Source organism: Pseudogymnoascus verrucosus, assembly GCF_001662655.1.
Source record: "Pseudogymnoascus verrucosus strain UAMH 10579 unplaced genomic scaffold scaffold_1, whole genome shotgun sequence".
In the NCBI taxonomy this organism is placed as follows: Eukaryota; Fungi; Ascomycota; class Leotiomycetes; order Thelebolales; family Thelebolaceae; genus Pseudogymnoascus; species Pseudogymnoascus verrucosus.
In genome coordinates, this window is record NW_017263652.1 from 618525 (window position 1) to 640013 (window position 21489).

At 52.5% G+C, this 21489-nt stretch overlaps 5 protein-coding genes across 5 annotated transcripts; 2 read left to right on the top strand and 3 right to left on the bottom strand.

Moving 5' to 3' along the window:
* Positions 1–536: 536 nt before the first annotated feature.
* Positions 537–2369, bottom strand: RCD1 (Cell differentiation protein rcd1). Its single transcript, XM_018269746.2, has 4 exons — positions 1695–2369; positions 1484–1639; positions 1053–1428; positions 537–997 (listed from the first exon to the last, which is right to left on the bottom strand). Exons 1-4 carry the CDS (start codon positions 2053–2055, stop codon positions 823–825), a joined length of 1068 nt encoding a protein of 355 aa, XP_018135123.1. The 5' UTR covers positions 2056–2369; the 3' UTR covers positions 537–822.
* A 343-nt stretch (positions 2370–2712) lies between these two features.
* Positions 2713–7299, bottom strand: KIN1 (serine/threonine-protein kinase KIN2). The gene is made up of 4 exons (XM_018269747.2): positions 7199–7299; positions 6194–7151; positions 5501–6137; positions 2713–5451 (listed from the first exon to the last, which is right to left on the bottom strand). Exons 2-4 carry the CDS (start codon positions 6746–6748, stop codon positions 3461–3463), a joined length of 3183 nt encoding a protein of 1060 aa, XP_018135124.1. The 5' UTR covers positions 6749–7151; positions 7199–7299; the 3' UTR covers positions 2713–3460.
* A 189-nt stretch (positions 7300–7488) lies between these two features.
* Positions 7489–12709, top strand: VE01_00216 (uncharacterized protein; the record flags this gene model as incomplete). Its single annotated transcript, XM_018269748.2, has 7 exons — positions 7489–7694; positions 7747–9641; positions 10478–11158; positions 11214–11250; positions 11305–11440; positions 11520–11866; positions 11936–12709. The coding sequence occupies 7 exons, from the start codon at positions 7489–7491 to the stop codon at positions 12219–12221; spliced, it is 3588 nt and encodes a 1195-aa protein (XP_018135125.1). The 3' UTR covers positions 12222–12709.
* Positions 12710–15434: 2725 nt separating this feature from the next.
* VE01_00217 (uncharacterized protein) lies at positions 15435–18116 on the top strand (the record flags this gene model as incomplete). The annotated part of the gene is made up of 3 exons (XM_018269749.2): positions 15435–15484; positions 16103–16755; positions 16816–18116. 3 exons carry the CDS (start codon positions 15435–15437, stop codon positions 17526–17528), a joined length of 1416 nt encoding a protein of 471 aa, XP_018135119.1. The 3' UTR covers positions 17529–18116.
* A 1259-nt stretch (positions 18117–19375) lies between these two features.
* VE01_00218 (uncharacterized protein) lies at positions 19376–21373 on the bottom strand (the record flags this gene model as incomplete). The annotated part of the gene is made up of 3 exons (XM_018269750.2): positions 21013–21373; positions 20111–20947; positions 19376–19939 (listed from the first exon to the last, which is right to left on the bottom strand). The coding sequence occupies exons 1-3, from the start codon at positions 21124–21126 to the stop codon at positions 19376–19378; spliced, it is 1515 nt and encodes a 504-aa protein (XP_018135126.1). The 5' UTR covers positions 21127–21373.
* Positions 21374–21489: the final 116 nt, after the last annotated feature.

Below are 21489 nucleotides of genomic sequence, written 5' to 3' on the forward strand. Positions count from 1 at the left end.
GCAACCTGTCAAATCGTCGACGCCCCCTCGACTGGTGGGCATGAGTGAGGGGCGCAGACGGGGCTTATTTGAAAGCAAGCAGGAACTGTCGTCAGTGGCTCAACACGTGAATCAACATTGGGGTTTTAGTTTTGTTGGTTCATGTAAAGTAAGCAATGGCGTAATGGCATCGTATATGGTCTCAACATATAAATAGGGACGGATTGTTACGAATGGGCCAGCATCCACCACCATCAAATATCAACCAAAAAGGCAACGTCACTTGTCTCTGCTGGGGTGCATCATTGGTCGAAAATCAAGCTTCTATTCCTGAAAAGCAAATATCATATCCCTCCCTAAAAGCCAGTCTCTTCCTCCTCATGGTAGCTATCTTACAACACGACATCGCAATCAAAAAAGAATTCCAGCTCTGCGCCATTTCCGTCCATGCATCCCATCGCACGTCCAACGCCGCCGTAAAAAGAAAAATAATAAAAGCCCGGGTGGTTAATCTTATGTGCAACAGCAAGCCCACCACTTCCCCGATCCCCAGATTCCAAAAAAAAAAAAAAAAGCCCAATCCTCATTCTTTACCCATTAAATGCCGTAAGCCAATCGCCCCAAAAACACCCCTCCCCCTCCCTAGCTGCAGCAACCAAATCCAGACGCGAACGAAACTTTGCTTTTGTGGTTTTTTTTAAAATCCTCATATCCGTCATTGTGTGTGCTGCTCTAGCTTTCTTTCCCAGATGTCGAAATGAAGACCGGGTATCGTTACGTCTATGCAAAACCAAAGGAAATCCTACTCTCGCCATTTGTATGCATCGATATATTGTACAAGAATTAAAGACCTTGGTGGTGGTTGTCGACAACGCTGTCGGAGAGGTTGATCAGGAGCTGGGCGAGGCAGCGCTTCGTGGCGGCATCGTCGCGGAGGACAGAGGAGAAAGTGGCGTCACGAAGCGGCTCTGGGAGGCACTGGCGGAGGGCCTCGCGGGCGCGAGCATTGTCGCTGAGGCTATATATGAGTCAGCATTTGGGCACGTATTGGAAGAGGATAATGGGGGACATACCGAAGAAAGCAACGGACAACGTGCTTCAGGAGCCGAGCGGTCTGCTGTTCGACGAGCTGGTTCACCATGTTGCTCAGAACAGTCCCAACAGCATAGAAGCGCTCGTAGGTCGCGCAAATGTAGTTCAGTCCATGGTCATCAAGAAGGATCTTCTGCACGATGAAAATGGCGACAGTCTTGCTCAATTCGGAGCCGGTCTCCATGATGCGCAGGCACAGTGGGATAATTTCTGTTGTGAGGAGAAAGTTGATGACATCCGAGCTGTCGTTCTTGACCAGGGCGCCAATGACACCGAGGGAGGTCAGACGGAGATATTCGAATGGCCGCGATTTGGAAGTCGTGTTCAGGAATGGGTATAAGAATAGCGGGATATGAGCTAGAGATTTGGTCAGTCACCGCCATGTATTGGAAGTGCGGGGAAGCATTTATACCATTGAGGAAGAGAGCCCTGGTCTCGTTGTGCGACGCCACGCACTGGAGCAGAGCAAGCGCGTTGCAGACACGGTTGGATGCCGCGGCGGTCAATTGCGATGGGTTGAGTAACGTATAAACGGAGATGATCTCCTGCAGCAGAGAGGTCATGACACCTACGATGCCACGTCAGCAAAGACTCCAATCGTCAGATTGAATTCATCAGCTTACCAAAAGAGTGCCAGAGAATGAGCGCCAATTCGGGGACCTGCTCGCGCTTCTTGCTCAATTCGAGCAATGCGCTCTCGCGGGTATCCTCGTTCAGCAGCTCCGCGATCCAGACCAGGACTCTCCGGTTCTCCTCAGTAACACCATCCATCATTGCGCTCTCTTGTGCATGACCTGGTAGGTGTGTAGGCACAGATGCATTATGTGTAGCCTGGATGCGGTTGTAGTGAGCTGCAGTCGCGTGGGCGGCAGCTGCTGCTTGGGCCTGGTGGTGAGTTTGCTGGTGGTTGTGCTGGTTCAACCAAGCGGCCTCGTTGTGGCCAAAGTTTTGGTGCGAGAACACGTGGGCTCCTTGAGAGAGCATCGTAAGAGTTTCGGTATGCTGATGCTTTGTGGATGTGGTTGGTGGTCTTGGGAGGAGGGGGTGGTTGTCGTCGTTGGTATCCGTTCGGTCGGCTCTTTAGCTGAAGGTAGATCGTTGAGATGAGGCTACCACGCTACGGGCGGCATGTACAGTTCAAGCCTGAGCGCCTGACTGGCCGGACAATGAACGGATAGCGTATAATAAGCGTCTCGTTAAGACAGTGGGGGTTGTAACCGAGGCGCTACTGTCGAGTCCTGGGAGGCGGTGAGCCGGATGTTGGACTGTGCTGGACCGTGCTGGACCGTGCGATTGTGAGTGGCAGGGCAGAACAGGGACAACGGCGGCGAGATTGAAGATTCGATATGTGATAGACTTGTGATCTGAGCGAGATCTTTAAAGGATAATATATATATTGGTAAAACAGATGGAAGACGTCTTTGAACTTGGGTATAAGGTGAATAGTTGATCTGAATGTGGAGTTTGTAAGAAGGTTGGTCGGTTTTGACTGGCGAAATAGTAGTATTTATATTAGTCCACCAGTGAATTTATATAGCTCAAACACGTTTCTGGCAAACAAAAACAACAATAAATTCACCTAAATACTACAATCACAGTATCAGATCAGAGTCTAGTAAAAGAGCAATACTGTAATTACCACTCCCTGCTACAAGAGAGGTTAGGTTAGCTTCACTATCTACTCCTAAGTTCAGTGTATTATCCCGCCCTTGAGCTCCACAACTGAGACCGCATATCACGCAAATCACACTCGAACCCCCGAATAAAGATCATTACTATATTCCCTACGGCAATAGCCGATCATTACGCTCCTAACGACTTGCAATATCCCATCTTTCTGTATACTCCGAGGCATCATAACCTATAAGACGCCCCAACAAATGTGTGCCGAAGGCTGGACGAGAAAAAGAGTAGGCATCTGAACGCTCATATAACCACACCGTAATATGCAGTGACCAGGCAGAAAGTAGAAGAAAAATAAAATAGCAAATGTGCATGACTCAAACATAGAAAACTCGTTGATCCGTTGTGTCCGTAATGGAATCCTGATCGTCTGCAAAGAAAATAAAATCGTCGTCCCCGATACCGCCGTTTACTCATCACCATTTTCGTTCGTTCGTGTTTGCCTCGTCGACTTAGAGTTGGAGCTCTGCCGAAATTTGATTGGGCGTACTCTTGTTTTGCGAACTTGTTTTTCGAAGTATCGCTAGTTGGGCTCTTAGTGTTGAAGCTCTTTCAAAACTCGACCGCTTATGTTCTTATATCGCCTTAGAGACCAACTTCCTTCAAAACTCATCCGGCTATGTTCTTGTATCGCCTTAAGAGGCAAACTTCCATCAGAATTTGATCCGCCATATTCTTGTATTACCAACTATCACCACTTAGGCCCTTAGAGGCGAAGCTCCTTCAAGATTTGATCCGCCATGTTCTTGTATTGCCAAGTGCCACCAGTCAGTCTCTTGAACTGGATTCCGTGCAGAGAGAACAGTGGAACCTTGACAATCAAGATCTCAAACTCAAGAATCATGCTGCCACCAAGATCGCTCTGGACATGGGTGGTAGTCTCTCCTGCAGCTCGCCTCGACGAGCTGCGTTGCTTAGATCGACCGCTACTATCATCAGACACGTCCGAGTTGGAATAGCTCGCATCTGCAGCAGCACGACGAGAATTCTTTGGTGCTGGAGCGATTCTCTCAACATCTCTATATTCATCACGCTCTCGATCATTACCGCCACCCAAAGTAAACCCACCAAAACTAATGCGGCGACGGTGCGATGACCCCGGAGGCTGCAAGTTCTGGGAGCTGGAAGGAACATCAACCACCTTCTTCAAGTCGATGCTGGGCATGTGGCGACACTGGAATCCTCCCCGAACCTCTTTGTAATTCACGTTGAGTTGTTTCAAAACGCGAATGATATCCGTTCTAATGGTGTTGACAGGCTTCGTCGAGGTGGTGGACACACTGAAGAGACCCTTCAGGAACACAGGTCTCGCGTTTTCGGCATTGCCACTGCCATAGCTATCGCCATTATTATCGGATATCTCCAGACTGGCCTTCTCTGGGATATCTTTCTCCTTTGCCTCCTCACGTCGGGCACGGCGAGCTTGGATGCTCTCTCTCCTAGCGTGGCCGAGCGATTTCGCCCTATTGGTTCCAGAGCGAGGGGCTGCGGTCTGATCCTCATCGCGAGACTTCTCATTCATGGAAGATCTCGCCCCACTGGCAAGTGAGTGGTCCGAACCGCTTGTTGCTGGTGGCTCTTTGTACGTCACCCGCGGCTTAGGTTCACGATCTTCGTGGCGTCGGCGGTATTCTGCCGAATTGACGCTTGTGGATCTTCCGATCATCTTGCCTGCCCTAACTCCGTCTGCTGTTTGTGGTGGAGTCAACAAGTCGCGGTCCTGACGGTTGCTGGTGCTGGAAGGCAGAATGGTGCTTGATTGAGCGCCACGGTCACGTTCTCTAACACGACGAATACTGAAGCTTTTTCTCAGTGTCGTCGGTGCCTCACTTGGCGATCGCACTGTTACGGCTGGCGGATAATGCTTGTCAATGTTTCGCTCAGGTGCATCCCTGCGTTTACGTGTGCTGAATCGCCTAAGAAGGCTGGTTGCAGCACTCTCCTTCTTCAGTTGCCCGCCCGGCGCATCAATGGCAGCTGGTGAGGTCGGTCCGCTAGCTCCTCCAACTTTCAAGTTCTTCATGGATTCCGTTACATCGTCTTCGCCATGTGTTCGTGCACGGGCGCGAGTTCTTCCTCCGGTGGCCGTCTCACCTGGCATTTCATACGCTGCCGTATTGGTGTGTGCAGCCTGAGGGGGAGCAATCTCAGCCATTTGCAGAGGCGCCTCATTTGGAGAACGTGGCAGGCTAGTAGCCCCTGGGTTGGCTGCTCTACGATCCCTATCTTGCTTCTCACGAACCAAGTAGTAGACGGATATCAGAGGATGGAATGCATTTACAGGGTCGTTGCCCAATTGCAAGCCTTCAGTCGAAGGTGTTGTGAGGGTGTCCTTGCTATTTGTGGAGCTTCTGCGCTTGTAGAAGTCAAAGCCAAATCCCCTCTTCTTCTCAACATCTCTCGGAGTTTGCGATCCCTTGTCGCGGGCGGCCAATCGAATACCGCGTTGGTAGTCGTCAGACTCAATAACTTCCGTCAATTGCTGGTGGATAAGTTCCGGCGCACCGAAATCAAATCCTGTCATGGCACGTACCACCTCAGGATCAAGAGGAAGCTGGATTGGTTCACGTGCGGGGAGATGGTTCTCTGGAGGGAAGCCAAACCCCTTGAGTACCCAGGGATGATTCATGATTTCATGAAGAGTGGCTCTTTGTTTTGGGTCTGTTACAAGCATCCGTGAGATGAGATTTTTACAGTCTGGTTTTGTTAGTGGATGGGTCATGTTGTAAGAACGGGATAAGCTTACCAGAACTGAGCCAACTCGGGTACTCGACAATGCCCTTCTTGATTTTGGCATGCAGAGCTTGCATGCTCTGGTCATCAAATGGAACTTTGCCACACACCAGAACATACAAAACAATTCCGAAACTCCAGATGTCAACCTCAGGACCGGTATACGCCTTGGCCTGCAGCAATTCTGGTGCAGCAAAGTATAGGCTACCGCAGAATGTCTTCAGATGCGATTTTGGTGCAAACAAGTTGCTCAAGCCGAAATCGATGATTTTAATATCACCCGTCTTGCTGATGAGAATGTTCTCGATCTTCAGGTCTCTATGGATGATGCTATTGCGGTGACAATAGTCAAGAGCACTCGAAATTTGGCGTGTGAACTTTCTCGCCAGCTTCTCCTTCAATTTACCATGAGAGATGATATAGTCAAGCATTTGGCCCCCATTGACGTATTCGAATAGCATATACCAATGGTGGCTCGTGCGTACGACGTCTCGCATGCCGCAGATATATGGGTGGTCGAGGAGTGTCACAATTGCGGCTTCTCTTGCAGTGCGTACCTCCTTGGAACGTTCGGCACGCTCACGATCAGCCCGGCTCTGCTGTTGGGATTCATCGGGGGTCGAGCCGCGGGGAACGATCTTGACAGCAACCTGCGGGGGACAGTTAGTAACCTAGTGACGATGTCATGGGCTATTGTTTCGCTTACCTCTTCTTCACCTTCAACACGTCTCGCTAGCTTCACCTTCCCCATACTTCCGGAACCAATGGTCTTTCCCAGGATCCAGTTACCTGTTTGAGCGGGTATCACAGTTCTCGATCTTCCTTGTCTCGTGGCCTTTTGTTCCACGGGGACCACAACTGGCGCTGGGCCAGCGGCACTCGAGCTACCAGCTGCGCTCGGCATATCTGAGGTGGGATGATGGCGCGACGAGCTTCTGGTATGTCCGCTTCTCGATGACTCCGTCCGAATATGGTTGGTACGATCGGTGGATCTCTTCCTGCTTGATTGAGCTACGTTCGTTGTCTCATAGTCTTGTTGCGGGAGTATCTCGTCCACGCGTCGCGAGGTCGGGCGTGAATTCGAGGAGTGGGCGCGAACTGGGCTGGGAACAGCAGCGGAAGGTCTCGATCTCGTCGACTGCGTCCGGGATGGATTCGAATACGATTGACTGTCGCGCCTGGAAGATGATCCCTGCCCCTCACGTCTGGACATGCCCTGTGCTTCAACTGCACTAGGAGGAGCTGAGGCGGTTGCTGACATTGTTAGCCAGCGACGCCGCTGGGGATCAATGCAGCCAAGCTTCTCGCGGTGCCGTATGTACTCGATATCAAGATCGAACAAGACGTTTAATGGAAACGAAAGCCTGATATGCTATCGCGACAGGTGTGGTTGGTTTGCAGTGCTGGGCGTCATCAACGTTGCATGGTTGGTGGTGGATGTTGCTATGGCCCAAGGTAGGTTGGCAAGGTTGGCAGACGCAAATGCGGGTCAACGGTAAGCGTGGCAGGTCAGTCGCGGCATTTGTTGACGCTTAAAGTCTGAATTTATAGTTGGGATATAGGTATTATTTCAAAGGAGATTCACATAAAGGAGACATAAATCAAAATGTGTCTCTAAGGGCTAGTTTCATGCTCGATGACATTCCGAGATGGGACCTGACATGCTGTCGTACCTTAGCACAGGACGGACAAAGCAACCTAAGAACCTCACCCGAGGCGACTGGTTACTTAGCGTTAATCCATGGGAGTCAACGGCATACTTTGCGCTACCAGATACCAAGCCAATAATAAAGTAATCTATGCTGTGCAGCTTGAGCTTGGAAATGCCAACTATTGCTTCGACTCGATTTCACATTTCCGTAGCTCTCATTGTTCCCAAATAGACTCAAACAGTACTTAAGCTTCCTGGGCGCGCTTAAAGCGGCTAAGATAAGGACGTGAATCGTAATCCAGCAAGGTCAGGCAAAACGAAACATTTGCCAACCGCATTCATGTCGAGAAATGTCCGTGAAACGAACGCGCGCTGCTTATGAGTCTGATTTGCAGGCCAAGCAGAGCCCCTTTGTAGCTTATGGCACTCCGCTCCCTCCGCTTGACCCTGATGTCCGGGATGACGGGTCGTATGTTCCTGTTTGGAAGCAAGAGGTGACGGATGAGAGGGGAAGGAAACGTCTACATGGAGCTTTCACTGGTGGATTTAGCGCAGGGTATGATTTCTCGTCTTCGCTGGGCTGAACTATTACTGACTGTGTATTGTAGCTACTTCAACACTGTTGGATCGAAAGAAGGATGGACTCCATCCACCTTTGTCTCCTCGCGATCGAGTCGCAAGAATGGCGAAACGAAGATAATAGAACGGCGACCCGAGGATTTTATGGACGAGGAAGATCTTGCGGATGCCGAAGAACACCAGAGGGTCCTCACAGCTGGGGATTTCACGGCATTGGGCTCTACGGAAGGTGAGGTCATGAAGCGTGGTGGGTACATGGACCTTTTCAAAACCGAGGGCGAGACAATGGGAGTCAAACTGCTGAAGAAGATGGGCTGGCGAGAAGGCCAAGGGGTGGGACCAAAAATCCGAAGAGCTGCAAGACTGGGCATGGAGATTTCCAGTGCTGGCCAGCCCCAAGAGCAGCATCTTTTTGCGCCAGATAATACGCCAATGATAACATTTATTCGAAAGACCGATCACAAAGGGTTGGGGTTTGCTGGCTCCGCAAAGCTAGGGGAAGAAAACCAAAACAATGTTGTTTCGAAACCGGAAGTCGACAGGGGGGAAGTGTTTGGAACGACCCGGCCAATGACAACCAAGAAGGCAAAGAAAGCTGTTCGTGGCGGTATCGGCATGGGGGTTTTAAACGACACTGGTTCTGATGACGAAGACCCATACGAAATTGGCCCGAAGATCTCATACAATAAGGTTATTGGCGGCGACAAGAAAAAGAAGAACCCCGTCATAAGTGGCGCGGCCAAGCCGGTGTTTATCTCTAAAAAGGCTGCGGCAGCAAGAGCATCTCTGGGATTCCGTAAATGTCACGACGGACGCCTTCCTTTAGATGGGTTCGTATTGGGCAGTGGGACGGATTCCGTTGATGTCACATCGATGGATAAATATCGACCAGTCGAAATTCCCCCGGATTGGACATCTGCAAAAACAACAACCGCTGCTCCTGGAGCATCTGACTATGTATCAACTGCAGATGCTGCCAGAGCTTCGACATTAGACCCGAAGTCGCGTGCAGCATTGCTGGGCGAGGCACCTTTGCCAGGGAAGTCCGTCTTCGACTTCCTCTCCAAGTCCGCTCGTGATCGCATCGCTTCAGCATCGGGGAAGACGAACCTGCCTGCAGCTCTAGGAGAAGTCCCAGAGGGTTACGTTCCACCACCCGAACGCCGACGAGAATCGCCAGGTCAAATTCCAAACATTGACATTGATGTCGCCGTAGCTGCTCTGGGCCGCAGCGGGAGTGGTTGGATGCCATATTCTGACAATGAAGAAAAACGGTTACGGTATACGATTTATTTGGAAATACAAGCAGGCGTCAGAGATGGGCTTCCAGAGAAGGAACCGGGTGTGGCAAAAGAAGACTGGATCAGGGAGCTTCAGGAGTTTGCACATAGTGCGCAGATCTTCAAACCAATGACTGGAATGATGGCAACTCGGTTTACCTCCTCATCATCAGCACCTACGGCATCTGAAGGCGCTTCGAACAAGCCCGGGACTTTACTCAGTAAGCCGCAGCCAAAGCAGGAAGATCCAGCCGAGGCCGCGGCTAAGGCTGGTATGTTTGGGCGCCTGACGAGATCAGAAGAAGACTTCTACCCAACTAGGCTACTGTGCAAGAGATTTGGTGTCCGCCCTCCAGCTCATGTACAGCCAGACCCCGAGAACGAAAGGGCCGGTGGGAAAGATTCCGGTCCAGCAACTAATACCGGCCAACCACCCCGGGCGTCGGAGCTGATTTCAAAATCTGATATCGACGATTTGATCAGGGAGTCTGGTGGCCGCAACCAACACTATCAGACTGCGACTGGCGGAGATGTAATACCACCGGTAGAAAGGCCTAGGGAAGTTGTGGTTGATACGGAACGGAACGAAGCATTAGAAGGCGAAAGACCCGGAGAAGCCGTGTTTAAGTCAATTTTCGGCGATGGTAGTGATGAAGAATAGAGATTCATTATTTGGTATCAAGAAAGTTGATCGTTGCTGCATGCTATGATTGATACCGACCGCACGACTCTATTAACCCCTGGATTATCCAGCATTGCAACATGACCGCCTGGGCCACTCATATCCTCGCCGCCGCTGATATTTTTACAACACTGCGGCAGCTGTCGAGCCAGCACCACTAAACCACCCCACCCGCTCGTCCTCCCCGGTATCGTCGCGCCCGGGCGCTCATCAACATAGGGATGTTTGCTATTATATAGTAGAGCCATGATGCCTCTTTGCAGAGTGTTAGGATCGCCGTTAAACTAATCCTTTAGGACATATTGTTATAGCTTTTAGATTATCTGCCTCCCTTCGCGGATCTCTGGCTGATACAGTGCAATTGGGGGTTTCAGTACACTTGGTAATCTATAAATAGTGTATAGTTTTGCATGGTATGATTGGGGTTGCTTTTGGTAATTTTGCATCTTTCTGCGAATAGAAGATAAAAAGTGGATCCGTGATTCAATGATTTTGTGGTGACCCCTATAATGTGTGATGGCGATGTGAGTTTTGATAGGTGAGGTGTTAGAAAGTAGTTTAGTGACCACCTCCGCACAAGCTCCGATAGACTTTCCATGACGGCGGCTACAAGTGGCAGGGGTCCCACAAATTGGCCAAGCACCAAGCAACAGCCAACGCCATATCAACAACAAGCGAGGCAAGCGATAGGAGAGAGAGAGAGCTCACCAGCAGCAACAACTACACAATAACACCACCACCCCCAACCCCGTCAATACACCTGGATATATATGCCCATTTGATACCCCGTTGGTATAGATCCTCGCGCATCCACCCCAGCGATATCTTTTACCCATCGCATCAGCAACACATCCGACAATCCAGCCGCGAGGCCCAACTCATCGTCTCTAACCCCCATCTCCGCCCCATCGACCACGACGTTGTCAGACACGCCCGACGCCCGCGCCGGCCCCGTTCCCATCGGCCACGGCCACCGCGCGCAGCACGACAAGTCGCAAGAGGAGCAGTCGCAGTCGCAAATTGAGCGCAGCACGCCGTCCTCACCGCCCCCGCAGTACCCGCAGGAATCAGCAGGAGCCTCTTCCTCGCCGCGACCCTGTTCTCGCAGCCCACCACCGTTTTCGCCGCACGACAATTACTTTTCGCCCACCGCCGCTGATCCTGGCGCCGTTGACGAGGTAGCAGTTTCCGACGACGCAGCGAGCTCAGCTTCAGTACCAGCGTACGCATCGCTAGCCCCTGAATTTGCAGAGAGGACACGAGCAGACGACGCGGTTGCAGAGACAAAGGCAGCGCTACCGCGGGATAATAAGGGGGAATCTTCTTGTAAGAAGGACGACGAGGAGCCTCCGCCTGCATATACGGAAGGGTCGAGCCCGTTACTCTCGTTTAGCTATCTGATGGCGGCCGCGGGAGGAGTTGCGAGTATTCTTACTCAGGTGCAGCAGGGTGGTCCGCCGCCGATTAATACGCTTGGAGGTGAGTTTTGTCGGTTCGCGTGCGGGAATTGACAAAGAGGAAGCTAACGAGATAGATGTTGGTGCCGATGAGAATATCACTATGGACCTGAGGTAGGTTTATGAATGGACGCTGGTCGGGGGGCGTGGCTAACATCTACTCTTTAGGGGCACGCGCTTCACTCTATCAAGAGACGAACTCTTAACACTCCCCGAATTCGTCCTCCTATCCCTCTTCCCCAACGGGCTTCTACCAGATGGCCACGTAAACGCCTACCAAGAAGGGGACGCCTTCCAAGTCGACGTAAGTCTCCATTTCCCCACCACACCCGACCCTTACCATACCCAACCCACCAAAGCACATAGCTAACCCTCGTCTTTAGTATGACCCCGCCTCCCTCCAATACATGCTCGAATTCTTCCGCAACGTCGCGCAAACCATCCCCGACGTGCCCACCCTCGACGACTCCGACGTAGGCGCCAACCTCGACAACCCCGCCGGGTCGGCACGCGACATGCTCCGCGACCGCGCGGGCATCATCGTGCTGCGCGAGGACCTGGATTTCTACGCCATCCCGCCGCGCGCGGACATTGAGCAGAGCGAGATGGTGGAGGTGAAGAGGGCGGCGGGGAAGGCGCTGTTGAGGCAGGATGGGATTTTTTCGGGGCTGAGGAGGAGTGAGGAGACGGGGACGACGGAGCAGCATTTGATTGAGATGTTGACTGCTGGGTGAGTCTTGCTTTACCTTTCCCCCGTGTTAGTTGGTTGCTTGTGTGTCAGTACTAATATCGTCTCTAGCGGATTCAACCACACAGACGGCTGGGGCCACCGCGCTGGCGAACCCAACAAAGCCGTAATCTGCAGCCTCGCCCTCGCCCGTCTGCGCACCGACGTCCGATCCGGCGCCGAAGGCGGCGCCGCTGTAGGCATGGCGCAGAAATTGTTGCTGTTTTGGCGCAAACCGGCGAGGAGGTGCTGGTGGGAAGGTGTCGAGCTGGAGGGTGTCGAGGGCGTGGAGGGGAAGCTGAAGGTCTGGATTAGGAGGGTGTGGACGCTGGAGATGAGTGTTATTGGGTTGAGATAGAGGGGGGCAGGTTGGAGGTGGCCTACTAATTGCGTGGTGGTGGAAGTTTTCTTCTCCTTTGTAATTCTCGTCATCATCTCAACAACCAACCAATTTTCCTTTTTTTGGGGCTCGTCAAAAACTTTGGGGGATTTTCCTCTCTTTGTTATTGTTCTTTCCTATTTTTTTGGGCGAAAGAGAAACGCATTTTCAGCGAAACGTATCTGTGGTTTTTTCCTTTCGTTTTCTTTATTTTGATACTACAATACAGAGTGCGGCAATGCACAATTTACAGACAGCCAAGATTGGAGCAGTGGTTTTGGGGCTCATGGGCCCGTGTTTTGATTCGTTTCGTTGGTGGGATGGGGGTTGGTGATATTGGAAAACATGTGAAGCATCTAGGCAAGAAGGCTAGGACGAGGGGAGGGATAGGATTTGGGTGCATGACGCGGAGTCTAGGTTTAAGAGGGGAGCTCCGTTAGCTAGAGGGGGGTAGCAGAATACAAAGCATATCACCCAAAGACCTTCTTGTGATGGAGAGGATGCCTGTGAGTGTTTATTAAGCTCTTCTGTGATTAGGTGCTATAGAGGTGTAGTATGTGTCTATAGGTCCTAAGGGCTATGAATGCATCTGTTTAATGGGGGGATATCACTTCCCCCATCCCACATCCCCATTGAGATCTAGATTGCAAAAGCCACATATCAAAATCTGAGAATCCAAAACAAAGCATATCACTTCCCCCATCCCCATCCAGATATATGTGCTTCTAAACCACACATATCAAAAACCAAGAACCCAAACAGAGCCCATCAGTCATGGATTCCCCTGCCAAGAAGAGAAGAGAGGCCTACCTTGCGCCCCTAAACCTCCTGTGGAGGTCACGGAGATGTGTCAAGATCTCAAGATCACTTTCCCTTGGCAGGAAGGAACGACCCTGATATTGGGTATATCGTTCCTTCCGTTCCGATACCACGTCTCAAATAGACTAAACTTGGCAGGAACGACCTTTCTCAGAGAACACCACCGTCGTTCTTTCCTTCCCGCTACCATATCCCAAAGACCAGATTACAAGTCCCAAAAACCCAAATTTAGCAAGAACAACCCTCTATAGAAGACACCGTTCCTTCCGTTCCGATGCTATATATCCCATGTCTCAAAAACCCAACTTGGCAGGAACGACCCTCTCTCTATAAAGGACACCGTTCCTTCCATTCCGATACAATACACATCACATGTCTTAAATCCCAAACTTGGCAGGAACGAACGACCCTGATAATATACTCTACCGGCCGGTCGTTCCTTCCGTTCCTTCCGTTCCGTCCCAGCCACGTGGAGTGTAGAGAAACTAATGAACAAACAAGCAAAGCCCAGGAGGAACGAAACGAAGAGAGGGTCTTTGTGGTATGGATAGGCGGTAGGGATGGGTCTCATAGTAAGGGCGGGAAACGCAGTTTCTCACACTCTTACACTCCCCCTCATAGCATACATCACGGGTAACGGGTAACCAGCAAGGCGGCGTTCTCAGGTCAACCCTTCGCGCCCGTCTGCCGGCGTAGCTCTCATCCCACTTCCCATCCCGCTTCCCATCCCACTTCCCATCCCACTTCCCATCCCACCACCTTTCTCACATCCACATCCACCACCACCTTCACCTCCACATCCACCTCCCATCCACTCCCATCCATACCAAGCACTTACCAGATCTAGCCTCATCTTTCACTCCTGCATTATGTTATACCCCATATAATATACAGTAGTAGTAGGTAATCTGCTTAATAATATCCCTCACTCACCCCCTCTCCCCTCACTCACCCCTCTCCTCTCCCCGCCATCCCGCGCCCTTCCCTCTCTCCCACTCCTCCCACTCCCCCTCCCTCCCTCGCCGCATCCGCCCCTCCCTCCCTCACGCCGTACACCCATCCGTCCCGGCCAGTCCTCCGTCCCTCTCCCTTCCTCTCCCACCAAGCCAGCCAGCCGAACACGACCACCGTCTCCAATCCCGTATCCCCATTGACGAATCAAAAGCGTGTGTGAGTGGAGCTTACCTAACTTACCTAACTTTACGGAGGACAAAGGAGCTCTGTCCTCCGCCTGGCTGGATCCCCATCCATCAAATTGGGATTGGGATAGGATGGGGAAAAGCACAGACCACCAGTGGGACGACTGGGAAGTATGACTCACACGGCCTCAGAGACTAGTGGCTACGGTGGACGAGGCGGCGTGTTGGTGGTGTGTGTGATGGGGTGGGGTGGATGGGGGGATAGGTGAGTGCCTGAGGCATAGATGGGCGTTGGTTGGTGGTGGCGCGGGGATGGCGGCTGATTTTTAAGGGGGGTGATTACAAAGGTGGTCCGTCTAGGCCGAGGCGTGTCTGTAAGGTAAGGTGGGATTGTGGGAAGGCAGAAGCGTGTCGTGTGTGGATGGTGGACTGCTTGGACATGCTGGATTGAGGATGGGGGATGGATGGGAGGGATGGGAGGGATGGGTTAGATGGGGATTCGTGCAGGTACGCGTGGATGGATACGAATGCGATGGGGTTGGTCTGGGATATGGGATACTGTGAGATGCTGTGGTGGGTGGTGTTGATGGGATTATATGGGACTGTGGGATAGATAGTATGGGATACTATGAGATACTACAGTGGAATGAACTGGCTCTATGACTGGAATCCCACACTTACAATCATACAGCAATCATACAGCATCACCATATCATGTCCACCACGTAAAATCACAATAAACTCTCTTATTTGTCCTCTAAACATCGTATCGCATCTACGTATCCCATCCCTCCTCCCCGTCGTTTCAACATCCCTCCCTCTTCTCCCCCACATCGCCAAACAACTGCAGTGTGCTGTGCAGCAATACTATAGAGTTCCCCATGCACTGTCCATCACCACACACAAGCCATTACAAGCACCCCCCATCACCCCGGCAAGCAATTATGAGTCAGAAAGAACACACCCCCAGTAGCCAATCTCCCCTCTCCCTCCCATCCCACCAGAGCGGAAAAAACGACACTACATGTCCCATTCCCCCGCCGTTGTCCCTCCGCTCGATTGTCAGCCATTGGGTAGTCTCCGGCCAATGGGACACATGCACTGCCCCATCCTTCGCTACAGAATAGTGGAGATACTACAGCGGACGGCGCGGCGTGCGGACACTGCGCTCGCCGCGCATTGGTGATTTAATGGCCTGTCTGTCTGCTTACATGTACAGGCAGGGCGAGGCACAATGGCGTGGGGAGGTATCGACAAGGCGGATTGGTGGTGCGGGGGTACTTGGTACGGCTGTCGGTTGCCAGACTGTGGGAGATGGATCGGCGTTACTGTACTGTGATTGTTCCCACTGTTCGCCCTTTGCTGTCACCCCTGCTTTTTGTCTCAGTGGGAGAATGAGAGGAGGGGAATAGGTACACACCCGTTAGACTACAATTTCACACCACTTTAGGATACGTATCCCTGTCTTCCCTAATAGTTTGTCTGTGAAGAGTGTGCTCTGGTGTGCTGTGGTGTGCTGTGGTTTACTGTACTGTCGTATGTTCTCTTTTGCGGCTCCCTCCTACCAAAAGATACTTCCTCAAACCCTTCTTTTTTCGCTTGTTCTCTCCTCTAAACCGTTCCATCCACTCCCCCCTCCACTAACACACATAACTAACTCCACCCCCCTCCCCACCACCCCCCCTACCACACCAAAAACTACAAACTACGACTTCCCACAGCCCACTAAGCGCTAAATTTGTCAGGCTGCCACGAAAATAGTTATAACCCACCCACTGCCCCAGGCTTCACTTTTTTTCTTTTCTTCCCTTCTTTTCTCTCTTCAACCCAAAATACTATCACAACACAACAAATACATCAACACCATCGTCATCATTCACAAAATGGCTTAACCGCCCTTAGTCTTCCAGACGCTTTCAAGATTCATTTCGAAACTTTAAACAACTTACCCAACCCCACTCCACAATACCCAGTTCTTTTCGAAGACCTGAACAACAGCATTCCTCGGAACAGCTCAAGCTCTCAACAACTACCCACCACCATTCTACCTAACGTCTTTACGACGGCTTCCCAAACCCTTCAGTCACCATGGCCTACCCAACCCCAATCAACGAGCCCTTTGGCACCACAGCAATCGCAGCAACCCTCCCCACAGACGGATTATCAAACTCCTCCGGACTTCGTGCTCTTCCCGCGTCGTTCTCTCGAGGCGTCTCCCAACGCTCAGAATATCCCTAATCTGCCCCGCAACCACGCCCCCAGTGGTAGCAATCGTCGTCACTCCGCAAACCCCCTGTCTGCCCCGTCCCTGCAGAACCAGAGAGTAGCCGCGATCATCCAAGGCACAGGCCATCAGATTTCTTCTCCAGCGTTTACAAACCGGTATAATCCATTCCCGCAGCAACAGCAGTTCTACGCGCTGTCTGCCCCGTCGTCGTCCGCCGCTCTACAGTCCCAGATCAGGACCCGTCCCCAGGTCCCACTGTTCTCGCAGAGCACCGGCAACATCCATTCCAACAACAAGCAATCGTTCCCCCCCAACAACATGGCGCAAGGTAATTATTCACTGTCCCATTCACAACCCTGCGGTGATTCACACTCACACCTCCGCCCAGACATGAACTTATTCGACGACTTCGACTCGTTCGACCTCAAGTCCTCGGACAACATGAACTTCCCGGATCTCGACTACAAGTACTCTCCCGCAGTGCCCACCATGTACTCGCCCGCGCCAGCCATGAACCGAACCGATTCCGCGTCCACGAGCATGGGCACGGTGTCGCCGCAGGACCTCATGGTCCGCGACGCCACCTTCTCCGCGCCCAACTCCACCGTCTTCACGAACCTGACGTCGCCCTCCCAATACAACGAGTCGCCCGACTACCTCCACGACCTCGACGTCTCCCCGATGTACAACTCGGACGACCTCACCAACGGCGACCCGTGGTTCCCCCTCTTCCCCGAAGGCGACGCTTCCTTCCCCGCCCCCGTCGCGGTTGACACTTCTCCTCTCGCCGTTGACGAGGAGCTCGAGGTTGGTGACGCTCTCCGCGAGCGCCGCCGTCGCTCCGACAGCTCTCCTCACTCCAAGGCCGCTTCGGCAGCCGCGGGAGTCAGCGCCCGCAAGCGCAACCAGCCCCTCCCACCCATCGTGGTCGAGGATCCCAACGACACTGTCGCCATCAAGCGCGCGCGCAACACTCTTGCAGCGCGTAAGTCGAGGCAGAAGAAGATGGAGCGCTTTGACGAGCTTGAGGCGGAGATTGCAAAGATCGCTGCCGAGAGGGATATGTGGAAGGCGAAAGCGCTCGCGAGGGGCGCAAACTGATGTTTCGCTTGACATCATCACACTTTTCTTCACATTGATTGGGGTTGGGAGGCTTGCTGCGCTCTCGGCCCTGGGTAGTTTCGGAGGCAGTCTTTGGCTTTGTCCAAACTCTGCCGTGGGTTTCAACAAAAGTTCTCTATTTCTTTTTACTGGACATTGTACGTTTCTTTGTGCGGAGTGTATTACGGATTTTCACGACCTTTTTTGTTTTCTCGAAGACTTTAACTTCTCACTGTTTATTACGAATTGCGTTTGGGACTCCTGAGAGTGAAAAAGTTTACATCGGGGAATGGAAAGAAAGGAAGGATATGAAGAGATCCGGCCCGCGTTGCTTTTTATATTTGGTGTCCTCCCCCTTCAATGGGGTTGAAGGGCTTTTGCTTATACATGTTGTTCGATTGTGTTCCGACTCTCTTGCCTTCTCTCCCATCGTGGAAGACTTTGCGGCGGGGAAGGGGGAGAGGAACGGTGACCAGCTTTTTCTTGCTTTTTGTGTTAGAACAGACACCTTAATAGTTTTTATGTTCGGTGTTGGGCCTCGTAGAGGTTTAGCGTTGGGCTTAGAATTGAAGATGCGTTGGTTTTGATATCTTCTTATGACTTCTTGCTTGACTTGATGTGAATCGTGATCTGTTGCTTGATGCGTAAATATCTCCTACAACTCAACCCATACATACGTCAACCTCCCCTCCTGTCACCAATATCCAACCCCAGACGCGCCCCAATGAATCTAAAATGCTACTATCCCTACTACACACCACCACCCTCTCGTCATCTCCTCCCAAACCATCCCCAGCGCAACACTTCCTCTCCTTACTTTATAAAACCCCATCCTCTAAGTCCCCATTCCATCCCTCACAGCCCTCGTAATTCTCATCTCCGCTCCCCCCTCTTTCTATCCCGGAGCATGGGATTTAGTAGCTACAACCTTGTCACAATTCCAGTTTATAGCCACGCCATTACGACTCATAGAGGAGCTACAGTACTAATGGCAACCACGATCGAGACAGAGCCACCTGTTTATAGTGCACAAAAAGCTAGGGGAGCTTTGAACTTGTAGAGAGTGAGTGGGTATATGGTAGGCACGACTGGCTTATGGTATATGGTATGGAAGGAAGGAACGACGTATGTGCACCTGCCATTATTATGGTATATATCATGGTGAGAAGGTAACGACTGACGGCACCTGCCACTATTTATGGTACATATCATGGTGGGAAGGAACGAGTGATGGCACCTGCTACTATTATGATATATACTATGGTGGGAAGGAACGACTGAGTGAGGGCACCTGCCATTATTATGTGATATATATTATAGTAGAAGGAACGATGTATGGCACCTGCTACTATTATAGTGTATATATGGTGCAGAAGGAACGACCTATGGCACCTGCCACTTATGTATTGTATGACATCTCCAAGTTATGGAAACTACGATTGACCCGCGCACCTGCCGTTTTTAAGATTTGTATGAAGGGTTTCCATAGGCTCTTGGAGTATGAGAGAGTGATTGAACAGCTCCCCCACTTTCAACTTCAAAAAGGGGGTTGTCCGCATGTTTACACGGCTATGTGTTATAAGAAGGGGCAGCGGGGATTCTAGCAATGTGGAAGGGGAGGTGGAAAGCTCAATATAACGATTGAACTTGTTTGAGGACGGGAGGGGGAAGAGGGGCGTGTCGGCCTTGGTGGATGGATGGGTAGTGGGAGTGGTGGAGGTGGAATGATATATAGCAGATGTGAACCACCCATACATTCAAACCCCATGCTCCCACAAAATGGCATAAATCTTGTATTAATATTGATATTATCTCCCCTCCCCCCCGCCCCCCAAAATACCCCCTATCTATGAAGGACCCCAACTCCTCCCCTCCCTCGCCAGCTCCTCCCTAACCTCCTCCTCAGCAAGCTGCCTCATAATCCCCTCCTCATACCTCCGCCTCTCCTCCAGAGCCTTCAACCGTTCCCTCACCCCCCTCACCCCCTCCTCCTCCGCAATCCTAGTCGCCCTCTCCACCTCCTCCGGCCCCAACCTCTGCATCTCCTCCCTCGGCGCGCGCACACGGTCCTCTTCGGTTCTCAAGCCTGATATACCCCTCCCCCCCCCTACCATGGCGCGGGGGACTACCGGCGTCTGGTGGTCAGCTGTGGAATCGAGAAACGCAGACGATTCCAAAACCCAGCCATTCGCGCGTTTATACTGAATCGGCACCTCTCCCGTCTCCTCCATCCCCCTCCTAATCTCCTCACCCATCCTTATCAGGTTCGCCTCTATATCCCTCCGCAGCGGATCCGATGAATCCCCACCCAGAAGGGGCTCATCCCCGCGGTAATGCACGCGCCTGCTCGCGCTCCGATACGCCATCCCGCGCCCATCGGGACCCAGCCACGGCGGTCCTCCCTGCGAAGACTGCCTAGGGGGTTAGCGCGTCTGAGACGGGTATCAGCGTCTGTGAGCTGAGCTGAGCGGAGCGGGGGGCCAGCCGAGGGTGGCGCGCGAGGAGGCGCAGAGTATGGAGGCGTGGTGCGTTGAGGTGGGCCGTCACGAAGTCGGGGCGAGGGCGGGGGCGGGAGGACTCACGTTATCTGCTCCCCCGGCCGGCCCGCCCATTCCCGCCTCGGATGCGGGCATGATGGTGTCTCCTTCTACTACGACCTCTTTATCCCGCAGCTGCCGCATGAGTTGCAGAAACTGGCTGTTGGCGAATTTATCGCTCTGGTCGCCCTGCACGCTCGTCAGGAGCGCGCCGGCTGTGCGGGCGAGATCATCGCTTTCTTGGGCGGGTGTGAGGTGTTGTTGGGAGGGCGCGTCGGGGTGGTGAATTGCGTCTGCGCCGATTGGGGCGGCTGTGAGGTGGCCTTCTTGGAGGGCGTGAGAGAGGGAGGCTTGTTCGGATTGCAGCTCTGATTGTGCGGCTTGGTCGAAGGCGGCAGCGAAGGCAGCTTCGTCGAAGGTGCCGATCTCGGAGTTGAGTTGTTGGGGTTGCTCGGGGTGCATTTGCTGAGCGGGTTGGTACATGGGGGTTTGGTACATGGGCTGTCCGCCCATGCCGAAGGGGGTTGTGGCGAGGGAGGAGAGGCGCTCGAGAGGGGCGTTGTAGGAGTGTTGCTGTTGTTGTGGCATTCCGGCTTGGGTATTATTCATCTGTGCGAATTCCTGGTGCCATCCCCCCGCGTGCTGGGCCTGTGGGAGACCCTGCTGCTGCATCCCTGGGGACGCGATGGCCAGGCGCTGGAAATCGTTCGCCCATGATGCGCCAGGGCCGGCATTCATGTGCTGCCCCGGCTGGGGGGTGTGCGCGTGCTGGAAGCCGGGGTGGAAGCCGGCTTCGGGGTGTTGGAGGGGGAGCTGGCCGGCTTGGAAGGCTTCGAATTCGGGGTCGAGAGTGCGGGCGCTGGGACCGGCGCTGCGGAAGCCCTGGGTTGGTGTTAGAGGGTGTGGTGAGGGTGGGATTTGGAGGGGGGATGAGATGGGGATCTTACTTGTGATTGTGGCGTTCGGGCGGAGAGGCGGTCTTGTTGGAGGGTTCGGTCGCCTTGGCTTTGTTTTTGGAAGTTTTGGAGGGCGTTGGAGGGGCCGCACATGGAGTCGGCCATTTTGGCGGTTTGTTGTGTTGTTGGTTTGTTGTAGATGTGAAGTATGAAGTTCGGGGGGAGGTTGTGATATTCGGTCCGTGGTATCAAGCCGAGGCTATCTCGGTGACTGGAATGGTATTGTGTGTGATAGCGGCCCGAGACAGCGGTTCTATATGCGTCAATGTAGAAATTACTGGAACAAACAAACGTCAATGAGAAATGCGAGCAAACAAGTGCTTTTATGGTCGCTTTCACAGGCAAAATCGTGTATTGGTTAGGTCAATATTAAGGAAGCTGGGGATTCCATGATGTAGGCGGGGGTCTAATTGGGTGGGTCCAGCCGGGCGAGTCTTGGCTCGGAGCGCGCACTTCAACCCACTCAGC

Coding starts and splice junctions, on each gene's coding strand:
- RCD1 (XM_018269746.2), bottom strand. CDS start 2,055: ATGCTCTCTCAAGGAGCCCACGTGTTCTCGCACCAAAACTTTGGCCAC. Junction 1,429..1,483: donor CAGGGCTCTCTTCCTCAATG/GTATAAATGCTT, acceptor CCAAATCTCTAG/CTCATATCCCGCTATTCTTA. Junction 998..1,052: donor GTTGTCCGTTGCTTTCTTCG/GTATGTCCCCCA, acceptor ACTCATATATAG/CCTCAGCGACAATGCTCGCG.
- KIN1 (XM_018269747.2), bottom strand. CDS start 6,748: ATGTCAGCAACCGCCTCAGCTCCTCCTAGTGCAGTTGAAGCACAGGGC. Junction 6,138..6,193: donor GTGTTGAAGGTGAAGAAGAG/GTAAGCGAAACA, acceptor TGTCCCCCGCAG/GTTGCTGTCAAGATCGTTCC. Junction 5,452..5,500: donor CCCGAGTTGGCTCAGTTCTG/GTAAGCTTATCC, acceptor TAACAAAACCAG/ACTGTAAAAATCTCATCTCA.